General features: G+C 44.5%; 2 protein-coding genes across 2 annotated transcripts; one reads left to right on the top strand and one right to left on the bottom strand.

The window, feature by feature from the left end:
- Nucleotides 1-1,792: 1,792 nt before the first annotated feature.
- LOC123187680 (EEF1A lysine methyltransferase 4) lies at nucleotides 1,793-4,778 on the top strand. The gene is made up of 8 exons (XM_044599599.1): nucleotides 1,793-2,139; nucleotides 3,094-3,207; nucleotides 3,286-3,354; nucleotides 3,455-3,474; nucleotides 3,553-3,605; nucleotides 3,717-3,747; nucleotides 3,842-3,923; nucleotides 4,301-4,778. The coding sequence occupies exons 1-8, from the start codon at nucleotides 1,884-1,886 to the stop codon at nucleotides 4,495-4,497; spliced, it is 822 nt and encodes a 273-aa protein (XP_044455534.1). The 5' UTR covers nucleotides 1,793-1,883; the 3' UTR covers nucleotides 4,498-4,778.
- A 517-nt stretch (nucleotides 4,779-5,295) lies between these two features.
- On the bottom strand, nucleotides 5,296-9,544 carry LOC123187679 (serine carboxypeptidase II-3). Its single transcript, XM_044599598.1, has 7 exons — nucleotides 8,932-9,544; nucleotides 8,569-8,831; nucleotides 8,227-8,487; nucleotides 7,905-8,023; nucleotides 6,315-6,407; nucleotides 6,036-6,141; nucleotides 5,296-5,792 (listed from the first exon to the last, which is right to left on the bottom strand). Exons 1-7 carry the CDS (start codon nucleotides 9,458-9,460, stop codon nucleotides 5,616-5,618), a joined length of 1,548 nt encoding a protein of 515 aa, XP_044455533.1. The 5' UTR covers nucleotides 9,461-9,544; the 3' UTR covers nucleotides 5,296-5,615.
- Between the last annotated feature and the right edge of the window lie 16,157 nt (nucleotides 9,545-25,701).

Below are 25,701 nucleotides of genomic sequence, written 5' to 3'. Positions count from 1 at the left end.
ATTCTGATTTTTTTTAAAACGCAAACATTTTTTGAAAAAGCTCACACAAATTTTGAAAACAGTAACATTGTTTGAATTTATGGACAAATTTTGAAATAAGAACGTTTATGAAATTTATGAGTATTTTTTGTAAAAAGAAAAAGAAACTTGAAAATAAGGAAAAATTAAACTGAAAAAGGAGAAAAAGAAAAGGCTAAAACAGTTTCAAGAACCTTCTAGAAGGTTACCAACACTAGTCAGGAGTCGGATTCACCGCTTGCCCGCTCGCGCTTAAATGTGTCGGCCTAGTTCGGTGCTCGCTTGCTTCGGCTCTATGCGGAAGGTCGACAAAACAACACACTGAGCGTCGTATAGGAAACACGGTGTGAACTAAGTCCACGCGTGATTGAGGGGTAATCCAACGTCCGAAATCGCACAAAACCTTGCGGCGGTTGTTTGAGCCGATTCTGCCGCCGCAAGCGTTCTCTTGCACCCGGCACATCTCTGCCCTATCCCTACACACATGACCTTGCTGCCAAGTGCGAGCTCTGTGCATCATCTGTTTCAGGTAATATTATTACTCGACACCTTTCTTGGTGCCTGATGCGGGGGGACGGGGGATTCTCTCTCACTCTCACATTTTTACTAGTTTTTTTCCTTCTAACTATCTCTGCTGATATCGCTGCCATTTGCCAGGAAGCTGGCATGCATGCTATCCGCAAGAATCGATATGTTATCCTTCCAAAGGACTTCGAGAAGGGTTACCGAACGAACGTCAATAAGCCTGAAACAGACTTTGACTTCTACAAATGAGGCAACTAAGTGTTAAAAAGAGAATGCTTTGTTTTCAATCAAGTCCTCTGTATATGCTAGTACTAATGTAAATTGTAACCCTACATGTTGCTTAAAAAAAATTGTCAGGACAGATTTTGTTGGCATGTTCTTTAAATACTCCGGCCTCCCCTCTCTCGAAATCCCCACTCTACCACAAGAGTGTCGCCGGGCCGCACGCCGCACCAGTGCACCACCTCCAACTCCATCATTGCCGTGAGATCGCCGACACGTTTCCGACGAGCTCAACCACCCATTCAAACCAGCCGCCACCACCATTGCCCTCCACGACAACCGACGCATCTCCTCGACATCATCCGCACGCCCAACGATCACTGGGCGTTGATTTCATCGAGACCCGAGCCTCGCCACCACCGCCGACACCATGCGTCTCAATTGCATCGTGTTCGCTAATGCTTACTCCAAGTCTCACCATTATCATTCAAATCATGAATATGAGTGGTATAAATACTTCCTACGTGTAAAAACAACAATAATAAACTTTTTTACGGAAGAAAAACGACGTGCAGTCGCTGCCGAGTACTCCCTCCGTTCGGAAATACTTGTCATCAAAATGGATAAAAGGAGATGTATCTAGACGTATTTTAGTTTTAGATACATCTTTTTTTGTTCATTTTGATGACAAGTATTTCCGGACGGATGGAGTAGACATTAACACGGCCGAACATCACCGATTTTTTTTATTTTTTTTGAAGTGAACATCACCGATTTAACCAACGCGACCCATGTGAAGCAAATGCGGAAGAAAATTCAAGCCACAAAATCGCGGCAACAGCCACCGAAAACGAGGCCATCGGAAAAGTCAGCAAAATGAGAAGGAAACGGAGAAAATTCGAGATGCAATTGGGGAAAAGAAAATGCGAATCGGCTGGCGACGACGGCGACGTGTGGAGTGGTGGCGGCTGGTCCCAAGCTCGGGCACACCGGTACCGATGCCGATGCTCCTCCCACTCCCCCCAGCCCAGCTCACCTAATACGCTCTCCCTTCTCTCTATCCACCCCCACCTCGCTCGACTCGCTCGCCCGCCCGCGCCTCCCGCCGTCTCCGGGCGATGTCGTCGTCGTCGCCGCCGCTGTCGCCTCGCGGGGCGGAGGAGGGGGAGGAGGATGGGGGCACCGGGAGCGGCGGCGGCGTTGGCGGCGGCACGGTGTTCAGCTACGGGGAGGCGGGGTACTGGGACGCGCGCTACGTGGAGGAGGGCGGCGCGCCCTACGACTGGTACCAGCGCTACGCCGCGCTGCGCCCCTTCGTCCGCCGCTTCGTGCCGCCGGCCTCGCGCCTCCTCATGATCGGCTGCGGCTCCGCTCGTACGTCCTCCCCCCTCCCTCTTCCGCTCTCCTCCAGTCCTCCTCACAGCTCCGTAGAGACTGTGCTCGAACTGAAGCAGCCAGCGTGTTGGTTGTGCTCGTCGTGGCGGTGCTCGCGCATTCGTCCGTCTCTCGTTTCCGGAAGTAGAAGTTTCCTTTCCTTTTCCTCTCCTCCTTTTCAGGTTCGGTTCAAATAGGTGCTTGATTGTGATTCGTGAATGGGGGTGATTGGCACGGACCAGCGAGTGAGCGATCGATCTTTTGGATTAGATGCTTGCACAGAGCACGGTCAGCGTCTGTTGGGGTCGAAATTTGCTGTCACGGCAATAGTTTCCGGATAGCTCCTCGGCTAGGTGTATCTATTATATAACAACATGGCAATCAGATAATGTCATTCTATCAGTCCACACTCCACAGGCTGATATATATCACTTCCAGTAATCTGATAATTGTACTCTGGATGGGATAATGTGCTATAGTGCTACAGTTAGGCAACCTGTGAATTGATAGGGTTGTGATGTTGATGCCACACAAAATCAGTGGGGCATGCACAGTGTGTAAGTTAATTTTTCAGAGGGACTATGGAACCACACATCTGAATTCTGAAACCAGCACAGCTCTGTATGATAATCCAAACCAAAACCAACCTTGGCTCCACTTGCTGCCCAGTAACTCAAAGTTGCTCTGGGCTTTTAGTATCGTGGTGAGACTATATGTGCTGCATCGACGCGTTAAATGCATGGCAGCACATTTGAACGTTGTGTCCTATTGTGTTACATTAGTCATAGTTTCGTCACAGATATTTCAGTGCTTATGCACACACACTAGGGGTTGGGTTTTGCACCCTTGATAGGCTGATCTGGATAGAGTTTAGGATGCATTCTAAATCTAGGCTCGATTATTACACTCCCTGTGCTAATTTTAAATTTTCTCCCCATGCTCTGCTGTTCGTAGTTATGTCAGAGGATATGGCCGCTGATGGCTACATGGAGATAATAAACATTGACATTTCTTCGGTTTTGATTGAGATGATGAGGAAGAAGTACTTCAATCTCCCACAGCTACAATGTATCCTTTAATATTTTACATTCCCTCTTTGTCCGGGAAGTGCAATCTAGTTTCTGTTGATTTCCTTATGAGCTGTAGACATGCAAATGGATGTTAGAGATATGAGTAAATTCTCTGACGAATCATTTGATTGTGCCATTGATAAAGGTGTGAGTTTCTTCATGCTACAGTGGCTTTCTAATAAGTATTGAGTCTATTGACAACACTTTGCTTAATACCGTTTGTTCTTTCTGTACATTTCCTAAAGGTACTTTGGACTCTTTGATGGTAAGTAGGTAATATTCTGTCATTGTGTCTTTTCCATATTTTGGTACTACTTCAACATCGCGGTCTTGTTGCTTCCAGTGTGGTGTGGAGGCTCCTCTCAGCGCAGCTCAGATGGTCCTGGAAGTGGACAGGTTCTTAATACTTTCACCCCCATTGAAGCATCACTGACAACCTCATGTACACCAATATATTGTTAAGTTCAGCATTCCTGCATTCTTATCAGTGGTATCTTCTGATTGTAGGCTACTTAAACCAGGGGGAGTCTTTATGTTGGTACGCGGTTTGGATAAGTTTCTTTGTAGTGCAGACATAATATGTCATTTCCTGCCACTGATTATAACGATCATTTTTGTTTCTGAACTGCTAGATAACTTATGGTGATCCATCAGCGCGAATTCCTCACTTGAACCAACCAGTATGCAGTTGGAAAATTGTACTGTACATTCTGCGTACGTATTACTATTATGTCAATTCGCAGATACGTTCAATTTTGGTCCGCAATGTTAAAAACTATTCCTGCTTAATAAAAATAGAATCTCTGTTTGCTTGCTCATGAATAGGGTTTGCCCCATGTTTTGTGTAAATTTGAGCTTTAACTTGTGTAGTCAACACCATTGAATTCACAGTAGTGTACTCCCTCTGTCCGGAAGTACTTGTCATCAAAATGGATAAAAGGGGTTGTATCTAGACATATTTTAGTTCTAGATACATCTCTTTTTACCCATTTTGATGACAAGTATTTTCGGACGGAGGGAGTAGTTCATAAGAACTTTACTTATAAGATTAAAACAGAACTGTAGCATGATCATTTTTTAATGCATTGCAGCAAGACCTGGATTCAAGGGAAACATAAGAAGATCTGTCTTCGACCCTGTTCCACTGACTGAGAGTGGTAGATTGCCTGAGGGCTTTGTTCTGGAGGATCCTGACTCTCATTATATTTATGTCTGCAAAAAGGGCCAAGAATTAACAGGGATAGATTCTCCAACCTTAAGCCACTTGAAGTTGCAAGATTCCGAGTGAGCTGTAGGATAATTCATCTCACAATATTTGTGCATTGTTGTGATCCTTACAAGATCAAACAGCGTGATGCTGCCACCATTATGGCCATCCAAAAATAGAAAGTGCGCCTTTGCACGAGTATACATTTTTTCAGTGATCTTGTAAGAATCATCAAGTTATTATATTGTGTTACCACTTGTTGTAATGCGGTGCTGGAAGGAGGATGTGATTGTTTGGCACATTTGAGGAACAGAATTTGTCCCAGTTTCATCCTCTGTGGAATAGAAAAGGAATTGCCATTATTCGTTGATTGTATTTTTGTTTGTGTGGAAGTAAAAACACTATCAGTTTCTTCAAGGAGTATATTCATGTGGTATGTTCTGAGTTTCTGCAAAAATTCTTGTTGCTGATGCCTTGAGATATCTGAGGCTTAGTCATATTGCAAGTTGCAGTGCTTTTATTATGCTTCTTAGCACATGGAAGGCAAATATTCAGATTTTGTAGTATCATTGCTTTGTTACCAAGATATAAATTTCATTCCCCTGGTTAGTCATTGTAACACATGGAGGCCCCAGCTTTTCAGCATGCAAGTTTGGCAATCACTATTCAGACTTGATAAAAGTCATACATACTTTCTTTCTATGCAAAATCATTTTGCTGGCCTGCAGTTTCATGATCTGCGAAATGCGTAGATTTGATACTTCAATGGCTTTCTATATCTTACTTCACTTGATTTTGCTTGTTTCTTGTACTAAATGAAATTGATACAGCAACTGAAACCATGCAGCTTGGGATCACAGAGTTCACAGCATCCCCTGGTTTGGAGCCAACATATAAATTTCATTCCTGGTAAGTCATAGCAACATATGGAGGCGCAGCATCCTTTGGAGGCACCAGTATTGCAACATGCCATTTTGGCATAGATCTTCAGACTTAACAGAATACACCATACAGTTTCCTATCTATATGGAAGCATTTGCTGACCTTGAGTTACATAGTCTGCGGAGCGCATGAGTTGATGATGGGTTTCTGTATCTAATTTTACTTGATTTTGCTTGTTTCGTGTACTTGAATCAAATGATACAACCTGCGAAGCTGCTGGTGTACTATCTTTTAGTGTAAAAACTTCTTTTCCTTTACTAATTTTGTTCGCATTCTTTGCAGTCAGGGAGAGCTTTGCCTGCAAGGAAGTTCTGGACAAGCACAAGCGCTCGCCGTGGCTGGTAGCTGGGGACCTCATGGCCTGCTCCTCTAACAGTTACCAAGCTGAGATCACCCTTGTACTGCACAATGTATCCGCCCACCTCTCCGGCACCCTGCGTTCACAAGATCGAACAGAACAGATCATTACATTTACCGAGTCCGAGCAAAAGCAGGTAATGATCATGACGTGACAGCTTCAAGTTTTAAGATTCTCCCGAGTTTATCATCGGTTTCGAACTATTTCCGTGCACTTCTTTAGCGACTGAATTATGAAAGTTCACCACAGTTTGTTTGTTACTAGCTTGTTGTTGCAGTGAACAGATTTGGGAAGGGAAGAGGAGAGTGCAAGTGCGCACCTTGGTGCTGCTGAACCATGGCCTCCATTTTGCCGCCACAGGGAGCTGGAGCTGGTTGACAGAGAGTCTGCTGGAAGTGACGGGCACTCTCCCGTCAGTGTCTCCACTGCAAACAAAAGGTCAGTGGCCATTATTTTCAGCATTGCATCAACACCACAAACCGTTTCACTTCTATTCTGGAATGTCGCATCACAGACTCTAATTAAGTAGTACTCCCTGTGTAAAGAAATATAAGATCGTTTAGATCACTACTAATCTGAAAATGCTCGTGATACACACCTGTAAACCCAGACTCTGATGTTGTTCTTCATCAGCTCCCGGATAATAGGCAGGACCGTTTTGGCGCTGTCGACCCAGCGTGTCAAGACCTCACTGAAAACAAAACAGATGGAATATTTTGCGAATTACGCCATGGTCCGAAGAACAAGAAAAAAAACATGATCTGTCAATGTGATCGAGATGTAGAAGATGTGATTGCACATGGGCCACCCAGTCATCGGCATGGGCAAGTAGCAAGAGGAAAACAGAATCCCTAATAATTCAACCGCATGTTGCGCAAATGCATGTGCACAAACTTAAAGAAAGCAAGAACATATGGTGGTAGTTGCAATTCGGCATGTGCGCTGGGATGACGCCATGAATATAGGAAGAAGAACTAAATAATCAGATGATGCAGGTGATAGCACCATCAGACCTTGGTATCATGGTATGAGCACATCTTTCCTCGAGAACACGCGATATTAACTAGAGTATTCAGGTGGAGCTGGTACCACGCATGCATGACCTATCTTCTCATTTGTTAATTATTAACTCGAAGAAAATTGCCTCACATCTACTCCCTCCGTTCCGAATTACTTGTCGCAGGTATGGATGTATCTAGATGTATTTTAGTTCTACATACGTCCATTTCTGCGACGAGTAATTTGGAACGGATGGAGTAGATGATGCGCTGATCTACATCTAGATCATGCGCGGCAAGTTTGAGCAACCAACCAGCCTTTACAGTGCCCTAGTATTAAATTACCACATTGCTTACAAGTTTGCATCTACTTTCTTGTGATGCACCTACCTACCTACCGTCCATGCACGCCGGGGGCATACACACAATATATAGTTACTGGATCATCATCTAGATCTTGTTGCGTAGCCTAGGATATTGGTAGGATGAAGTGTTGGTCTAAACTCTGAACTGGTCTGGTGGATGAACGCTTTTCGTGCAAGGGTATTGATTAGTGTGGTGTGTGTCTAGCGTGAGCAAGGGTTCACTGGAATCAATCGATATATATGATTGCCTCCTCCTCCAGGTTGTGCAGCACGCACGCTAAAGCGAACGACCTGGTTAGTACTACTCCCTCCGTTCTAAATTACTTGTCTTGGATTTGTCTAGATACGGACGTATCTAGACTCATTTTAGTGCTAGATACATCCGTATCTAGACAAATCTAAGACAAGTAATTCGGAACGGAGGGAGTAGTTAGTAGTTGAGGCATGTCGCACAAAAGAAACCCCAATAATGCAGTGCCATGTCGACCCCTGATTGGGCTTCCTCGACCGGTCGGTCTCAGCTTGATTGTGCGCCGCACTGTGCTCCCAGATCATCACTGACACACACTTGTGCCGTCGTTGCCTAAGGGATTGCAACTTGCAAGGCTCTGGTTGGTGCAAGCGATGGCCGGCTTAAGATATTTTTCGTCCAAGATAATGAAAGATGAAGTCTTCATATTTTTCTATTCTTTCTTGTTAACACTAGCTTAATTAATCTTGTTAGCTAAATTTGGGCAACTACCTACATTTTGTCAGGGAAAGAAAAGTGGTGGAGCGAGTAGGATTGTAGGATGGGTGTAGTGTAGTGTAGGGCATACGGCATACCTGCAGGCCGACCAGGGGTGGTCGAGGCGGGTGACGTTGGCGTGCATCGCCTTCTGCACGTCCGGGCGGTTGAGGTACGCGTCCACGTAGTAGTCCGTGCACGGATCGAAGTTTTCGATCTGGCCACACGTAGAGCCCAAGCAAACTTAATCACTAAAACCAATCAACATCCCTATGATGATCATGTCAAAGAAAAAACATCCCTGTGATGATGATCTAACTAACTAGCCTCATCGATCGGTTAGCACTTAGCACTGGCAGTACGGTGCTGCCACTGTACCGGCTGTGGTGTTGGATGGATGGAAAGGCCGGAAGAACGTACCGAGGGGGCGATGGGCGGCGTGACGAGCTTCTCCGACTGGCAGTTGGGCGCGTAGATGTTGTAGATGTCGATGTCCCGGAGGCTCTCGCCGGCCTCGTCCGACGCGTCGTCGCAGAGCGCGCTCGTCGCCGCGCCGGCCGCCGTGAAGTTGCAGTTCTTGTCGATGCCCTCGGCCGTCTCGTCGGAGATGAGCGCGTGCGTCCAGAAGAAGTCGTACATGCCCTTGTTGTCCGTCCAGTCGTTGATCACCGCGTTCCCGATCTGTCCGTTTTTCACACCACACAAACCGTCGTCAGGGGTGACAGGACTGAGGTTGACGTGTGTGGCCGGCCAGATTCTTACCATGATGCCTTTGAGGTTGATGGCCGGGGAGGCGTGGCGGAGGATGTCGTGGGCCAGCTGCGGCACGTAGTGGCCGGCGTAGCTCTCGCCGGTGATGTAGAACTCGCGGCCCTTGTACTCCGGGAAGCGCTCCAGCCAGTTGGCCAGGAACAGGTACGCGTCCTCCGCCGTCTTGTTGTCCCCGCTCCGGCCGTAGTCCGCCGTCGTGTTCGAGTACGAGTACCCCACCCCCGCCGGGCTCTCCAGGAACAGCACGTTCGCCGCTGCACATGTATTGCCCCATCGATCACTTGTCTTGTCAGTAACTGTCAATGGCTCGCGGGCCGGAGACGCGGTGAACTCGAGAGCGTGGTGACTGCGTACCGTGGTTCCAGGAGTAGGGGTTGCGGTAGAGCGTCTTGCCGTCGCTCATGACGCGGAACGGGCCGAGCTCCTCCATGGCTCCGTACCCCAGCGACGAGCACCCGGGCCCCCCGTTGAGCCACAGGAGGAGCGGCTTGCCCTTGGACGACGACCCGTCGCCGTTGCCGCCAACGGCCTCGGCGAGGTAGTAGAACAGCGCGCGCCCGGCCGCCGCGTCCACCGTCACGTACCCGGCGTACTGCGCGAAGTCCACGCCGCTCGGCTGCCCGGGCAGCGCATCCACGCGGTCGGCCTCCTTGCGCCCGGCCTCCGCCGCAGCCGCCACCGGCGCGGGTCTACCCGTCGCCTTCGTCGTCGTCTCCTCCGCCAGCGACTCCCAGGACGCGCGGGAGGACGGCGACCCGCGCAGCCGGTTCAGGTAGTCGCCCTGCCGCGTGCGCCGGGGCTTCGCCGTCGCGGCCGTGCCGGGGCCCAGCACGAGGCATTGCACCGCCACCAGCAGCACGAGTGCCACCGCTGGGCTCTTCATGGCGCGCGCCGGCACTGCTCGGTCGGACGGTCGTTGGAGCGAGCTAGAACACGCTGGAGCGCACTGAGGACGGCGGGTGTCTGCGTCGCTGTGGCCTGGTATTTATAGGGCGGGAACCCGGAGGCCGGAGGCTACCAATTGAATTTGGACGTGGGACAAATGGTGACGGGTAGGAGCCCGCCGGTGGCACGGTTCTAATCCGATACAAGATAGATCGTCCATTTGATCCGTCCATGCGTCCACTAGGCACATGCTTGCGAGAGCAGCGTTTTGGCTCCCAGGCTCCGATGAGCCCCGGAGTGAATAAAAAATAGTTAAAATATTAAATAAATTCAAAAGATTACAAATTTTTTTGTAGAGAAAGATGACTGAGTGTGTTATGTCCATGCCAAATTTCAGAGCATTTGAAATTTGACATGCATCCCACACACTCAATCATCTTACATGAAAAAAAATCTTGAATTTTTTCTACTAATTTTTTTAAAATTTACTGGTCACCCGGTGCCGATGAGCCCGGGCTCATAATTGGATATCCCCGTGCTTTCATGCTAATGAATTTCTTCTGTTGAGCCCCATTTGCTGTTAGTCTGGTACTCGACAGAGAAGGGAACAGTGAAGTTGCAACTTGCAAGTTTCGTACTTGAAAACATAGGTAAGGTCATGCGGTTTCCTTTTCCTCCCACGCCACCTACGTTCTCAATTTTATCGGGTTTTCCCCACCGGTTTTTCCTTGAGAACCATATTTAGTACAGATGAAGTATATATAACGAAATACTTCCTCCTTCCATCTATATAGGGTCTAATGCGTTTTTTTAAGACCGTCTTTGACTATTGACAAGATTAACAGTACATGACATGCACAATGTGAAAAATATATCATTGAAAGCTCCTTTCACACATGAATTTAACGGTGTGCTTTGTGTAAGTTGCATGTCATATATTATTACTCTAATATTTGATCAAAGTTAGCCTCGAAAAATGCATTAGGCCCTATATAAATGGAAGGAGGGAGTATGTATTTGGCAACCCTGTGACAGATTGCAAAAATGCCACACCACCTGGATGCCGTCCATTTCAAATCCGACGCATGAGTTGGATGCCATTAGTTTTTTGATCGTACGGTCGCGATCTCGCCACTGGGTTGCTGGAAACGGAGAGGATGGAGTAGAGACATATTTACGCATGCATGCCACTGCGAAGTGAACGCATACCGATTCGTTCGACCAAAGTCAAGTGGTTCCTTTCCTCTCTCACCATGCCGCGATAAGATGGAACTCCTGTTCGCCGCGGTCGTCAATACTCTGTATTCCTCCACCTCGATCCCATAGCTCGTCCTCAATCTCACCGCCGGCCGGGCCGGTCGTCCCTATAGACTTCTTCATCAACGCCCAGTCGTTCGACTTCGATCTCAACTCCGCCGCTCGTCCTCGACCTCACAGCCACTCCACTCGTACACCACCGGGTTGGTCGCTTTCCCCGTCTGAGCTGATGTAGGATCTAGAAGTAGATGTGTCTAGAGGGGGGTGATTTGACACATAATGCTCAAGTTGCAATTTTTAAGCCTTTTCGGTTTAAGTGAAGTTTAGGCACAATTTCAACACACACAATACATATCAAACAAGCATGCAAAGAGTATATAGGCAGCGGAAAGTAAAGCATGCAACTTGCAAGAATGTAAAGGAAAGGGTTTGGAGAGATCAAACGCAATTGGAGACACGGATGTTTTTCCCGTGGTTCGGATAGGTGGTGCTATCCTACATCCACGTTGATGGAGACTTCAACCCACAAAAGGTAACAGTTGCGCGAGTCCACACAGGGCTCCACCCAAGGGTAACGGTTGCGTGAGTCCACACAGGGCTCCACCCACGAAGGGTCCACGAAGAAGCAACCACCCACAAAGGGTCCACGAAGAAGCAACCTTGTCTATCCCACCATGGCCATTGCCCACACAGGACTTGCCTCACTAGCGGTAGATCTTCACGAAGTAGGCGATCTCCTTGCCCTTACAAACTCCTTGGTTCAACTCCACAATCTTGTCGGAGGCTCCCAAATGACACCTAGCCAATCTAGGAGACACCACTCTCCAAAAAGTAACAAATGGTGTGTAGGTAATGAACTCCTTGCTTTTGTGCTTCAAATGACAGTCTCTCCAACACTCAACTCTCTCTCATAGAATTTGGATTTAGTGGAAAGAAGATTTAAGTGGAAAGCAACTTGGGAAAGGCTAGAGATCAAGGTTCATATGGTAGGAATGGAATATCTTGGTCTCAACACATGAGTAGGTGGTTCTCTCTCAGAACATATGAGTTGGAATGGTGTATGCGTTCTGATGGCTCTCTCTCCGAATGAAGAGGAGGTGGAGGGGTATATATAGCCTCCACACAAAATCCAACCGTTACACACAGTTTTCCAATCTCGGTGGGACCGAATCATCAAACTCGGTCGGACCGAAAATGTAAACCTAGTGATCGTTAGAGATTTCGGTGGGACCGACTGGATCAACTCGGTGGGACCGATGTGCTAGGGTTAGGGTAAATCCAAAACTCGGTTTGACCGATTACTCAAACTCGGTGGGACCGATTTGGGTAATAAGTGAAACTGAGATTTGGCCAAGCAAACTCGGTGGAACCGATTGCATATCTCGGTGGGACCGAGAATATTGCAATGGGTAACAGAGAGTTTGCAAGCCCATCTCGGTGAGACCGAGATCCCATCGGTGAGACCGAAATGATTAGGGTTTGGCAGTGGCTTATGACAAGTGAAACTCGGTGGCGCCGGATAGGAAGAATCGGTAGGACCGAGTTTGACTTAGGGTTTAGGTCATATGTGGAAGTGGGAAAGTAGCTGAGGATTTTGGAGCATATCATTAAGCACATGAAGCAAGAGGCTCATTAAGCAACACCTCATCCCTCCTTGATAGTATTGGCTTTTCCTATGGACTCAATGTGATCTTGGATCACTAAAATGTAAAATGAAGAATCTTGAGCTTGAAGCTTTAGCCAATCCTTTGTCCTTAGCATCTTGAAGGAGTTCCCACAACCTTTAGTCCATGCCACTCCATTGTTGAACTTATCTGAAACATGCTAGATAGAAATGTTAGTCCAACAAGAGATATGTTGTCATCAATTATCAAAACCACCTAGGGAGCACTTGTGCTTTCAATCTCCCCCTTTTTGGTAATTGATGGCAACATACATCAAAGCTTTAGATAAAGATATAAAGAACAGTAAGTAAAGCTTTGGAAGGACATGTAACGAGCATAGGCTCCCCCTACATGTATGCACTCATGTAAATATGAAACATAGAGGCATGTGAGAGCATAACCATGACAGAGTAGGCAATATGTTACATGCATCTTGGCCATATGCATCAGAGCAAAAGATTATCAAGGAAAATACCTTCATGCTCATGAGTCCTTCTTGCAAACAGTATGTACATAAGCAAGAACTCCTTATACTCATGATTTTGATGCATATACTTACCTTGTGGTCTTGAGTTGGCTTAGGATGGAATGGACCTGCACAAACAAGGTTAGATAACACATGTACGTCCACTAGCCAGAGCAAACAAAAGAAACCACAAGAATACCAAGACTGGGATGACATGTAGAGAGTGAGTACAAGGTACCACATTGAATTCAACATGTCCCCAAGAATAAAGATATGCAATGAATTTGACTGATTTCTTTTCCTTAGGTGTCTTGCTCCCCCTGAATCGTACATGGGATATTGGGAGAAGATAGGGAACAGAAAATCAGAGCTGAAAGATATGAATAGAACTTAATTCAAATGAGTTCATATGAACATGTCTTTCCCCCAAAAAGACATGTGGCATCTCTCCTCTTGAACATCAAGCATCTGGGATCCTTGAGTATTCTCTCCCCCTTGGAGATTTCTTTCTCCCCCTTAATATATGGGATCCTTGGGTATTCTCTCCCCCTTAGTACTTTCTCCTTTGTAGGTGATAAGCTTTTGATGTGATAAGCTTTGATGTGATCTCTCCCCCTTGGAGATTTCTTTCTCCCCCTTAATATATGGGATCCTTGAGTATTCTCTCCCCCTTAGTACTTTTTCCTTTGTAGGTGATAAGCTTTTGATGTGATAAGCTTTGATGTGATCTCTCTCTCCCCCTTTGACATCAATTTTCAAGAAGGTTTTTCCTGAAATCCGTCGAATAGGTTTGGTCCTTGAGATTCAGTACAAAGCAGGGAATAAAACTGTGATGCTTGTAGAGGACAAGATTCATTGAGTGGAGCCGGATCAGAAGAAATATAGAATATGTGGCAAACTGTTTTTCCTGTTGCGAAATCGGTGGCACCGAGTGGCATGTTTCGGTAGTACCGAAGGGATTCGGTTGGACCGAAAATGGCAACTCGGTGAAACCGAGTTCATCACAGAGAAAAACACTTGTCACCTCAGCTCACTAGTCAAGTAAGATCTCACAAAGATTTGCAATGAATTTGATGCAGAAATATGCAGAACAAGAACAAAAAAAAGAAAAGAGTGAAAGTTTCTAGATGAAGTTTTTGTTTTTGTTTTGTTTGAAAAAGAAGGAAACAAATATGCAAGGGACAAATGCAATAACTCAGAAAAGAACACAAGAGAACTTCATCTAGAATTGGGCGGTGACATAGTCACCTATGTTAGAGTATATTGACTTAGGAGTCAAGTGAGAACACTTGATCATAGGTCATACTCATCGTTTAAGCTCAAAATGGGGTTACCATTTTTTGTTTAAGCATCTTGATGTATTCACACCTTGTTGAGTTGCTTTGACTCATGTCTTGGAGTAAAGCTTCTCTAAGATGGAATAACATACCTTGGGTGGTGGTGTGGTTCTTGCTCATGTAGTTGAACTTGTGTGGGTGCTCAAGGTTGATGTAGTTCATCAAGAGTTGGGAGCACCACTTGGAGTTTGAGTTCATCTACCTACATGGGTTAGTTCTTGCAAGGAAGAGCACTTGTGTATCCAAAAATGACAATCATGAAGCTTAACATAGAATTTGTCAAATGATATGTTTGAGTGGTTTTGTGCTTCCCCGTCTTCAACCACTATTGTGTAGAGTCTTGGTGATGTAGAGATTGCTCAAGATATGAGTGAGTCGCAATCTCATGGAATTAGATTCAACCAAGCACCTACATGGTTTAGACAACATGCAAGGTGCAAATATATCCAAGACATAAGATAGTTATCATAAGAAATATATCATGGATTAGTCATAAGCTCATGTCTTGCATGTATCCAATGGAGTTTCTACTCCAAGTTCGAAGCATCAATGATGTTCAATTCTCCTCTCAACCTGCAAAACACTTTCTCATCAAGTGGTTTAGTAAATATATCCGCTAATTGCTTGTCGGTGCGAACATGCTTAAGATTGATGTCACCCTTAGCAACATGATCTCGAATGAAATGATGACGAACTTCAATATGCTTAGTTCGAGAATGTTGTACATGATTATGACCAATTTTGATAGCACTTTCATTGTCACAAAGCAGTGGAACATGTTTCACATAAATCCCATAATCTTTAAGAGTTTGGGTCATCCAAAGTAATTGAGCGCAACATGAACCAGCGGCAATGTATTTCGCTTCGGCGGTGGATAAGGATACCGAGTTTTGTTTCTTGGAAGACCAAGACACAAGAGATCTGCCAAGAAATTGACAAGTACCCGAAGTGGACTTTCTGTCAACCTTGTCTCCGGCATAATCCGAGTCAGAATAGCCAACAAGATCAAAAGAAGACCTCTTAGGATACCAAATGCCAAAGTTTGGTGTATGAATTAAATATCTCACTATCCTTTTCACAGCCTTAAGATGACAATCTTTAGGAGCAGCTTGATATCGTGCACACATGCACACACTTAGCATAATATCGGGACGTGAAGCACATAGGTATAACAATGTACCAATCATAGAGCGATAAACCTTTTGATCAACAGGTTCACCATCTTTGGACAAATCATTATGTCCACTAGTAGGCATGGGTGTAGACATACCTTTGCATTCTTGCATATTGAACTTCTTGAATAAGTCCTTGGTGTACTTTGTTTGAGAGACAAATGTACCTTCCTTAGTTTGCTTGATTTGCAACCCGAGAAAGAATTTGAGTTCACTCATCATAGACATCTCAAACTTCTCTGACATTAGCTTTCCAAACTTTTCACTAAAGAGAGAGTTAGTTGAACCAAATATGATATCATCAACATAAATTTGGCATACAAATAGTTCTCCATTAACCCTTTTAGTAAAAAGAGTAGAATCAATTTTACCAATTTCAAAACCACTTGTAGTAAGGAACTTGGTCAAGCATTTATACCATGCTCTAGGAGCTTGTTTAAGACCATAAAGAGCTTTGTGAAGTTTGTAAACATGATTTGGTTTCTTAGGATTGACAAAGCTGGGAGGTTGTTTGACATAAACTTCCTCCTCTATTTCTCCATTTAGAAAAGCACTTTTAATGTCCATTTGGTACAAGGTGATATTATGGTGATTAGCATAGGCAAGTAAGATGCGAATGGACTCAAGTCTAGCAACGGGAGCATACGTCTCACCATAGTCCATACCTTCGACTTGTGTGTACCCTTGGGCGATGAGACGTGCTTTGTTGCGAACCACTTGTCCATCTTCATCTTGCTTGTTGCGAAACACCCATTTGGTACCAATGATGTTGTGGTTGTTGTCGGGCTTCTCAACCAATGTCCAAACTTGGTTTCTCTCAAAATTATGTAGCTCTTCATGCATAGCGTTTATCCAATCCGGATCTTCCAATGCTTCTTCAACCTTCATTGGTTCAATGCTAGAGATGAATGAATAGTTTTCACAAAAGTTAGCTAAACGAGTTTTTGAGCGAGTGATTCTTCCGGTTTGTATATCATTGAGGATTTGCTCGACGGGATGATCTTTGGCAATTCTTGCTCGAACTCGTGAGAGCTTTTGCTTGGGTCTTCGTTGAACATCTTCTTCATCTTGTTCTTCTTCTTGGCCTTCTTCATTGTTGACGTCGTCGTTCTCTTGTCGTGGTGGAGAAGGAGGTTGTTGATGTTCATCTTGACGTACTTCCTCGTTTTCTTCATCTTGGTGTGTCCCACTTGTGGATGCTTCCGTGTCGATTCTTGGTTCACCTTGTCATGAAGTAGAAGCTTCCACTTGGACGGATGAAGTACTCTCCTTCATCTCCGTTGGACGAATTTTGCCGATGGACAAGTCTTGAATTGCTTCTGAAGAGTCTTTGTCTCCTACATCAATTGGCAATTGCTCTACTTGCGAGCCATTAGATTCATCAAACTTCACATCTACCGTCTCTTCAACCTTTCGGGTGAAATTGTTGTAGACACGGTAAGTGTGAGAGTTTGAGCCATAACCAAGTAGAAAACCTTCATGAGTTTTAGGAGCAAACTTTGAACGACGATGCTTATCAAGAATGTAGCACTTTGAGCCGAATACTCGAAAGTATCCAACTTGGGGTTTGTTACCGGTGAGAAGCTCGTATGCCGTCTTGCCGAGTAGCTTGTGAAGATATAAGCGATTTGTTGCGTGACAAGCTGTCTCAACCGCTTCTGCCCAAAAGTGCTTTGGCGTCTTGTATTCATCAAGCATCGTTTTTGCCATCTCGATGAGCGTCCCGTTCTTCCTCTCAACAACTCCATTCTGTTGAGGTGTGTACGTAGCCGAGAACTCGTGTGAAATCCCTTCTTCGTCAAGAAAGGTGTCCACATTTGCGTTCTTGAACTCTGTTCCGTTGTCACTCCGAACCTTCTTGATCTTCACATCAAACTGATTTTGGGCCTTCCTAGCGAAGTTTCTGAAGATCTTCTGAACCTGCGACTTGTCATTAAGAAAGAACACCCACGTAAATCTTGAAAAGTCATCAACTATAACTAGACCAAAAGAATTTCCACCGAGACTCTTGTAGGCGTTGGGACCAAAAAGATCCATGTGAAGTAGCTCGAGTGGCCTCCTTGTGGTCATGATGTTCTTCACGGGATGTCTTCCTCCAACCTGTTTACCTGCTTGACAAGCACTGCAAAGTCTATCCTTATCAAATATGACATCGTTAACTCCAAAGATATGATTTCCTTTAATAAGCTTGTCAAGGTTTCTCATGCCAACGTGACCTAGTCGTCTATGCCACAACCAACCTTTTGAGAATTTAGCAACAAAGCAAGTTTTAGGTTGTGCTTTTTTAGAGAAATCGACAATGTAAAGATCACCTCTACGCATACCCGTAAAGACCATTTTATGATTGTCTCGACGAAATACTTGGCAATCTACCTCAGTAAATAGGACATTCAAACCGAAATCAGCAAGTCTAGATACTGAAAGTAAGTTGTAGCCAAGAGATTCAACGAGCATGACATTTTGAATGGAACTATCATGTGAGATGGCCACCTTACCAAGGCCAACCACTTTACCCTTTGAATTATCACCAAAGGTGACATATTTTCGAGGGCCATTGTTTTCAGCAAGCTCACGAAACATCTCTTCATCTCCGGTCATATGATCAGTACATCCACTATCAAGAACCCATTCCTTTCCTCCTGATTCATATCCCCGAAGATTTGCCATAAGACCAAAATGTCTCATTGCATCATCAAGATCGAAGTCACTATCATCATCATCATAATATTCATGTTCATCATGATCTTGTGACTCATCATTTCCTAGAGAGGGTAGTTCATTAGATAAATGATCAAAGTGGTTACTTTTATGAATTCTTATAGCTTTGAATATGATATCATTAATGATTCCAACATCTCCTTTAGCATGCTTAAGATTGGCAAGTTCAAAAAGACATTTACCAAAACTAGGATCACTAGAGTTCATCTTACTCAAGGCAATAGATTTATGGAGAATTTCATCCAAAGTTTTCAAGGAATAATCGGGAAATCGTTCCTCAAGAAATCTCCATATGGTATAGGCACAATTGTGAGTAGGCAAACCAGCAATCAAATTTTTAGGCAATCCTTTAATGATGAGCTTAATAGTTCTAAGATTGCGAACCATGTCAATATCTTCATCTAGGGTAGGATGCAAAGGATCAATATGAGGTGCACAAGGGCTAGCAATATACTTGTTCAAATGATATTGATTGAAGATTACAAGCATCTCATTTTTCCACTCATGGAAATACTCTCCATCAAGAATAGGCACTCTATGTCTAAGACTCCCTAATGTAGACACATCCATCTTCCTCCAATGGTGATTAAACCAAGGCAATGGAGACCGAAGCTCTGATACCACTTGTAGGATCTAGAAGTAGATGTGTCTAGAGGGGGGTGATTTGACACATAATGCTCAAGTTGCAATTTTTAAGGTTTTTCGGTTTAAGTGAAGTTTAGGCACAATTTCAACACACACAATACATATCAAGCAAGCATGCAAAGAGTATATAGGCAGCGGAAAGTAAAGCATGCAACTTACAAGAATCTAAAGGGAAGGGTTTGGAGAGATCAAACGCAATTGGACACACGGATGTTTTTCCCGTGGTTCGGATAGGTGGTGCTATCCTACATCCACGTTGATGAAGACTTCAACCCACGAAGGGTAACGGTTGCGCGAGTCCACACAGGGCTCCACCCAAGGGTAACGGTTGCGTGAGTCCACACAGGGCTCCACCCACGAAGGGTCCACGAAGAAGCAACCACCCACAAAGGGTCCACGAAGAAGCAACCTTGTCTATCCCACCATGGCCATCGCCCACACAGGACTTGCCTCACTAGCGGTAGATCTTCACGAAGTAGACGATCTCCTTGCCCTTACAAACTCCTTGGTTCAACTCCACAATCTTGTCGAAGGCTCCCAAGTAACACCTAGCCAATCTAGGAGACACCACTCTCCAAGAAGTAACAAATGGTGTGTAGGTAATGAACTCCTTGCTCTTGTGCTTCAAATGATAGTCTCCCCAACACTCAACTCTCTCTCATAGGATTTGGATTTAGTGGAAAGAAGATTTAAGTGGAAAGCAACTTGAGAAAGGCTAGAGATCAAGGTTCATATGGTAGGAATGGAATATCTTGGTCTCAACACATGAGTAGGTGGTTCTCTCTCAGAACATATGAGTTGGAATGGTGTATGCGTTCTGATGGCTCTCTCTCCGAATGAAGAGGAGGTGGAGGGGTATATATAGCCTCCACACAAAATCCAACCGTTACACACAGTTTTCCAATCTCGGTGGGACCGAATCAACAAACTCGGTCGGACCGAAAATGTAAACCTAGTGACCGTTAGAGATTTCGGTGGGACCGACTGGATCAACTCGGTGGGACCGATGTGCTAGGGTTAGGGTAAATCCAAAACTCGGTTTGACCGATTACTCAAACTCGGTGGGACCGATTTGGGTAATAAGTGAAACTGAGATTTGGCCAAGCAAACTCGGTGGAACCGATTGCATATCTCGGTGGGACCGAGAATATTGCAATGGGTAACAGAGAGTTTGCAAGCCCATCTCGGTGAGACCGAGATCCCATCGGTGAGACCGAAATGATTAGGGTTTGGCAGTGGCTTATGACAAGTGAAACTCGTTGGCGTCGGATAGGAAGAATCGGTAGGACCGAGTTTGACTTAGGGTTTAGGTCATATGTGGAAGTGGGAAAGTAGCTGAGGATTTTGGAGCATATCATTAAGCACATGAAGCAAGAGGCTCATTAAGCAACACCTCATCCCTCCTTGATAGTATTGGCTTTTCCTATGGACTCAATGTGATCTTGGATCACTAAAATGTAAAATGAAGAGTCTTGAGCTTGAAGCTTTAGCCAATCCTTTGTCCTTAGCATCTTGAAGGAGTTCCCACAACCTTTAGTCCATGCCACTCCATTGTTGAACTTATCTGAAACATGCTAGATAGAAATGTTAGTCCAACAAGAGATATGTTGTCATCAATTATCAAAACCACCTAGGGAGCACTTGTGCTTTCAGCTGACCTCCGAGATCGTCGCTGTTCTAGTTCCCATCTGTGCTCGTCCCTGTTTTGCTTGTTCCTTTTGAGGTGAGCGAGGAAACTCCTCCTTGTAAACACGTCTGAGCTCGTCCTTCCATGCTCGTCCCACAAAATAGCAGCATTCGTCTGAAGGTCAGGTGCGGAAGCTAGACAACACCTTCATGGACTGATAGGTTCGGGTACCGGCTGCAACCCTCCATTACATCAACCGTAAGGTATAAATTCTAGGTAAGATCTGAATTCTAGGTAGGTGAGTTTTCTGGATTTTGTTGTACTAGCAGAGTAACTAATTCTAGGTGGGTGCTTTTCTGAATTCTGATGTACTAGCAGAGTAGCTAGTAGAGAATAAGCCGCCTGAGTGTGCTGGATCCTGGTGTACAAAAATGATTGATATATATGCACAGATGTAGCACATGTATCAGTGGCATAACCATATTATTATGATGTATTGCTAATCTGCCTTGACAGAACAGAACATAATCAAGATTATTTGTCGTTGTTCTTTTTCCAAAATTTTATAGTTTCGTCTGATTGAGTATGATTTCTTCTCCACATCTGGACATGATTCAGTTCAGCCATGAACCATTCATACGATACTTGACAGTTTTGATTGTCTTCGACGCGCACATGATTAGCTCATAGTTTATATGGTGGGTTATATGTATGTTGTGAACAAGAAACTAAAAGTCCAAGCTCTATTCTGGATGTGACCTTCTTAGACCATCCTGCTGCTAGTTCAAGGAACCATATAATGCTGCCTCATGAGATTTTTCATCTAGTACATATGCAGAAACTTCATTAGCCTTCTATAAAGTAACATGCTCACATGAGAATGTTTGTTGTGAGAGTACTTGACCTGGGTTAGCATCTTAGCATGACATTCTAAACAAGCAAAATTACATTTTATTTCATTTCTGCTTGACGTGTCATGAACATATGTTGCCCATATTAACCATATCCATATTCTATTTCTATTTGTTGAAAAAATAACCAGGGTAACTTTTGTGTAAATAACACGGTAATATGTGCATTGCAGACCTGTAATGTAGGTGCAAACACCGGGATATTTTTAGACCCGAAGAAAAAGTTATTGAAAACATACCCATTGTAAATTCTTTGTAAGTAGTATGATATATATGCACCATATACCTGATAATTTACGTATAAACACCGTAGTAACTATGACCATGAGAGGATTGTTGAAAATATACCCCGGTAATTTTTGTGTAAATAGCATGGTAATATAGGCACCACAGACGTGATAACCTACGTACAAACATCATGTTAACTTTGACCATGAGAAAGAAAATTATCAAAAAGATACACCTGGTAAATTAAGTGTAAATAGCATGATAATATACGCACCGCAGACCTGATAACTTAGATGATAACATCAGGGAAATTTGAACCCGAGTAGAAAAATTGTTGAAACATACCCCCCTAAATCTATTTGAAAATAGCGGTAATATACGAACCGCATACCCAATAACTTGTGCAGTAACTTTGACCAACGAGGGGAAAAGGTTGTTGACAACTATACCGCGGCAACTTACGTGAAAATAGCACGGTAATGTATGAACTGCATACCCGATAACTTACGTAAAAGCAGCGCAGTAACTTTGACCAAGGGGAAAATAGTTGTTGAAAAACACACCCCAATAACTTATGTGAAAATAGCACGGTAATGTATGACCCGCATACCCAATAATATACGTAGAAAATAGCTTATCGTTTTTCTTCTACTAAAAAAAGTACAGTAGTACCTTATGTTCCTCTATTCTATAGAAAGGATGATCTTTGTTGGCCTTGTTCTGCTGAATTTATGTTCCTCTATGTTCCTCTATTCTATAGAAAGGATGATCTTTGTTGGCCTTGTTCTGCTAAAACATATCTGGTAACTATTATGTGTATAATATGATATTTTATGCACCACACGCCTCATAAGTTACGTGCAACAACATGGTAAGTTTTACTGGGGAAAAACACCCCCGAAAACTTACGTGAAAATAGCACGATAATATACAAACTACACACTCGATAATTTACATACAAACAGCGCGGTAACTTTGACTAAGGAAAATTTGTTGAAAAACATAACCCTGATAATTTATGTGAAAATAACACCGTAATACACGAATTGCATACCCGATAACTTGCATACAGACACTGCGTTAATTTTGACCAACGAGGAAAAGAAGTTGTCAAAAACATACCTCGATAATTTATGTGAAAATAGAATGCTAACATACGGACAACATCCCCGATTACTTACATCCAAACATTGCGGTAATTATTTTTACCAAAAAGAGGAAATATTGTTCAAAAACATACGCCGGTAACTTATGTGAAAATAATATAGTAATATACGAACCACATATCCAATAACTGATAATATACGAAATCCATACCTGATAACATAAGTACAGAAAATACGGTAATTTTTTGGTAAGGCTACCAGTTTGAATTTTCAATGATCAAAATCTTTTATTTTTGTTCAATCTTGTCTCAGGAAGGTACAAGTAGCATGTACATTGTGTCTAATCACTAAAGTGCTAGCTCAGCTGGAAATTTCATCCAATTTAGTATGGGAGGGTCTCGGTTCGATCCTCTGATGTCCCATTTTTTTTGTCTATTCTTTAACTGCCGGCGGCCTAGAAAATTGGGAGGGGGTTCGTTCTAGAGGTGCGGGTCGAAGGGAGGGGTTCGTTCGACAGAAAATCGAGAGGGATGGGATCGAAGGGAGGGGTTCCTGAGGCGGGATGCCCAAAAAATCAGGAGGGGTCCTCTCGAGAGAGGAGGCGGGATCGAAGGGAGGGGGTCAAGGCGGGATCGAAGGGAGAGGGTGGTATGGTACTTTTGCAATCTGTCACACGGTTGCCAGTTATGACAGTTCTATATATAATCATGTTTTCTTTGACAAATCGATCAGAAAACACGGACAATTATAGTATTGTTTTGTCAAAGATCTCTTTGCGTTTCGTCGATGAGATGATAAAGGTTGAGGTTGATGGTTTCTTCATCAAAACCCATGGATTTAGTTAAACCAATCGTGCACTTAATTTGATCGCAGACGCGGCTGTCAAGAAACTAATAAGTACTCCTTCGTTGGGTTAGGAAGGAATCTTAGGTGGTCTTGTCGGTACAAATCGTGGATTGTGCGCAGACGACGTCGATTTGACCGATCCACTATTGAAAGTTGAGAAGACCCATCTCATCGCCAGAAGAAAGATCTTTCTCACGGTTGCCTCTGCTTAATGAAAGAACGAGCCTGCCGCGTCTTGTCTTGATAATCACACACGGATGATATGGAGGAGTCATAGAGGGTGCTTGGATACGTTTTAGTCCCATGACTAAAAGTAGTGGGACTAAAACTTGCTAGCCTCACCCATGCTTGGATCCAAATACTAAAGAGACTAAATGAAGTTATTGAGCATTTATTATCCTCCAAACCATCCAATCCAGAACTCGCATGTGCTAAAGGAGAGGAATTAAATGAGGAGAGAGAGGGCTAATACATATTTTAGTAGGTTTCATGTGACTAAAAAGTTTTAGCTTCAAGACTAGTTCTAGCCTCTCTTTAGTCAGGGGTGCTTGAAACTTTAGCCTCTAAAAAAGACTATTTTTAGTCAGACTAAAAATAGTCCCTTGGATCCAAGCAGGCCCATAATCAGTCAGCCTCAGCGGCGTCGTGATCAGTCATAACCATCTAGAAGACCAGAGGTGTTCACCCATTCAGCCAAATAATAATGACAAGGGGACCAATTACCGGACGGTGGTGTGACCGGTGTCTTTAGCTGCAACGCATGTACGAACGTACTGTAGCTGCGTATGTGCGCCTCGTGCATTTTGGCCCTTGCGCTGTATAATAGTGAGGGTGGAAAGAGCTTTCCGCCCACGTACTGCGAATCTGCCGTGGCGGTGGCTGCGGCTGCGGCTGCTCCAGCTAATATCATTGGTTTGGTTGAGCAAGCTCGCGATTAGGTAGTCGATTGCCACCAAAGTGTATGATTTGGACATAAGCTTGGTCAGCATTTGGCCAGGCAGAATGCTCAACGTGACAGGTCGACGTTCATCGCTAGTGCCGGACGACGGTGTGGCCTCAAACCTGGCGGCTGGCGCCCAAATCCGGTCGCCGTCGCCGTCGGTCTCAGCGCACCTGTGTATGATTGCTGCGTGGATACCCCGCAAAAAAATAAATTTGATTGCTGCGTGGATATGGAGGCGGCGCGGGTCGCATGATCACCGCGCGGCAAATGGCTTTTCTTTCTCTTTGACAGAGGATAAATTTTATTTACTCGAAATGAAGCATTAAGCGGTTATAAACACGATAAACACACATCTGCCTTTTTCATACTTATAATGCACATAACCTACACCAGCACACGTAAAACAAACAAACACACCATATAAGACCAAAGTTATGACTAAACGAGAAAAAAAATGAAGCGATTGACAACTACTACAATGATCATATCAACACCAATCATCCATTGACATCACAAGGACAACGAGATTCTTCAACAGCAATGCCTTCAACATAACATGGGACTAGCGCTTAAGTGCCACTGCCACCGAATCCAATCACCAGAGACCAGAATCAAGATTTTTACACTGAAGAATAAGTTCGAGCATATCGGAGCAATGCCTTCAACAAAGTAAAAACACAGAAACATCACCATTGCCAGGCATAATCAACTTGGGTTAGCCCTCAGTTCTCACCTCAGAGCTTGAGACCGGGTACTCAAGAAGCACCACTAAAATCAAAGGCAATGATGTGTTGTCGTCGCAACTTTTTCACAATTCCTGCAACTGCATGCGTTTGGCTAGAAGTCCGACCGCCGTCGCTGCACAACCATACCCTTTGCGTCAAGGTGTTGTTGTAGATTCCATCTCATCGCCGAAGGCAAGCTGTTCGGAGTGAGACCCACCAAGGAGCCTTTCGGTTGCATCTCGCAACGTCGCCAGTATGAGCTGTCTCAAGCAACCACCGGATCTGGAGAGTGGAATTCTTATGAAGATCTTTCGATGGCGCACAATCCGCGGGGAGGCCGTAGTGGCCACCACACAGACCAGCACCGACGACGGAGCACACCCTGCGGACGCGCATCACCTGAACCAGGAGGGAGGGTTGCCATGGGGCCAAACCCACATAGCCATCGCAACCGCGCCACGATGGAACGAGCCAGATGAGGTCAACAACTACGCAACTGATGGGGCAAGCTATAACCAACCAAAGTTAGTGAGATCCAGCAATCCTTAGAGGGACTCATGGGCAAGCCGAAGTCAGCCATGCCAAGCAACGCCG

The sequence above is a fragment of the Triticum aestivum genome, chromosome 2A, assembly GCF_018294505.1.
Source record: "Triticum aestivum cultivar Chinese Spring chromosome 2A, IWGSC CS RefSeq v2.1, whole genome shotgun sequence".
Taxonomy (NCBI): domain Eukaryota; kingdom Viridiplantae; phylum Streptophyta; class Magnoliopsida; order Poales; family Poaceae; genus Triticum; species Triticum aestivum.
This window is presented reverse-complemented; position numbering and strand designations above follow the sequence as displayed.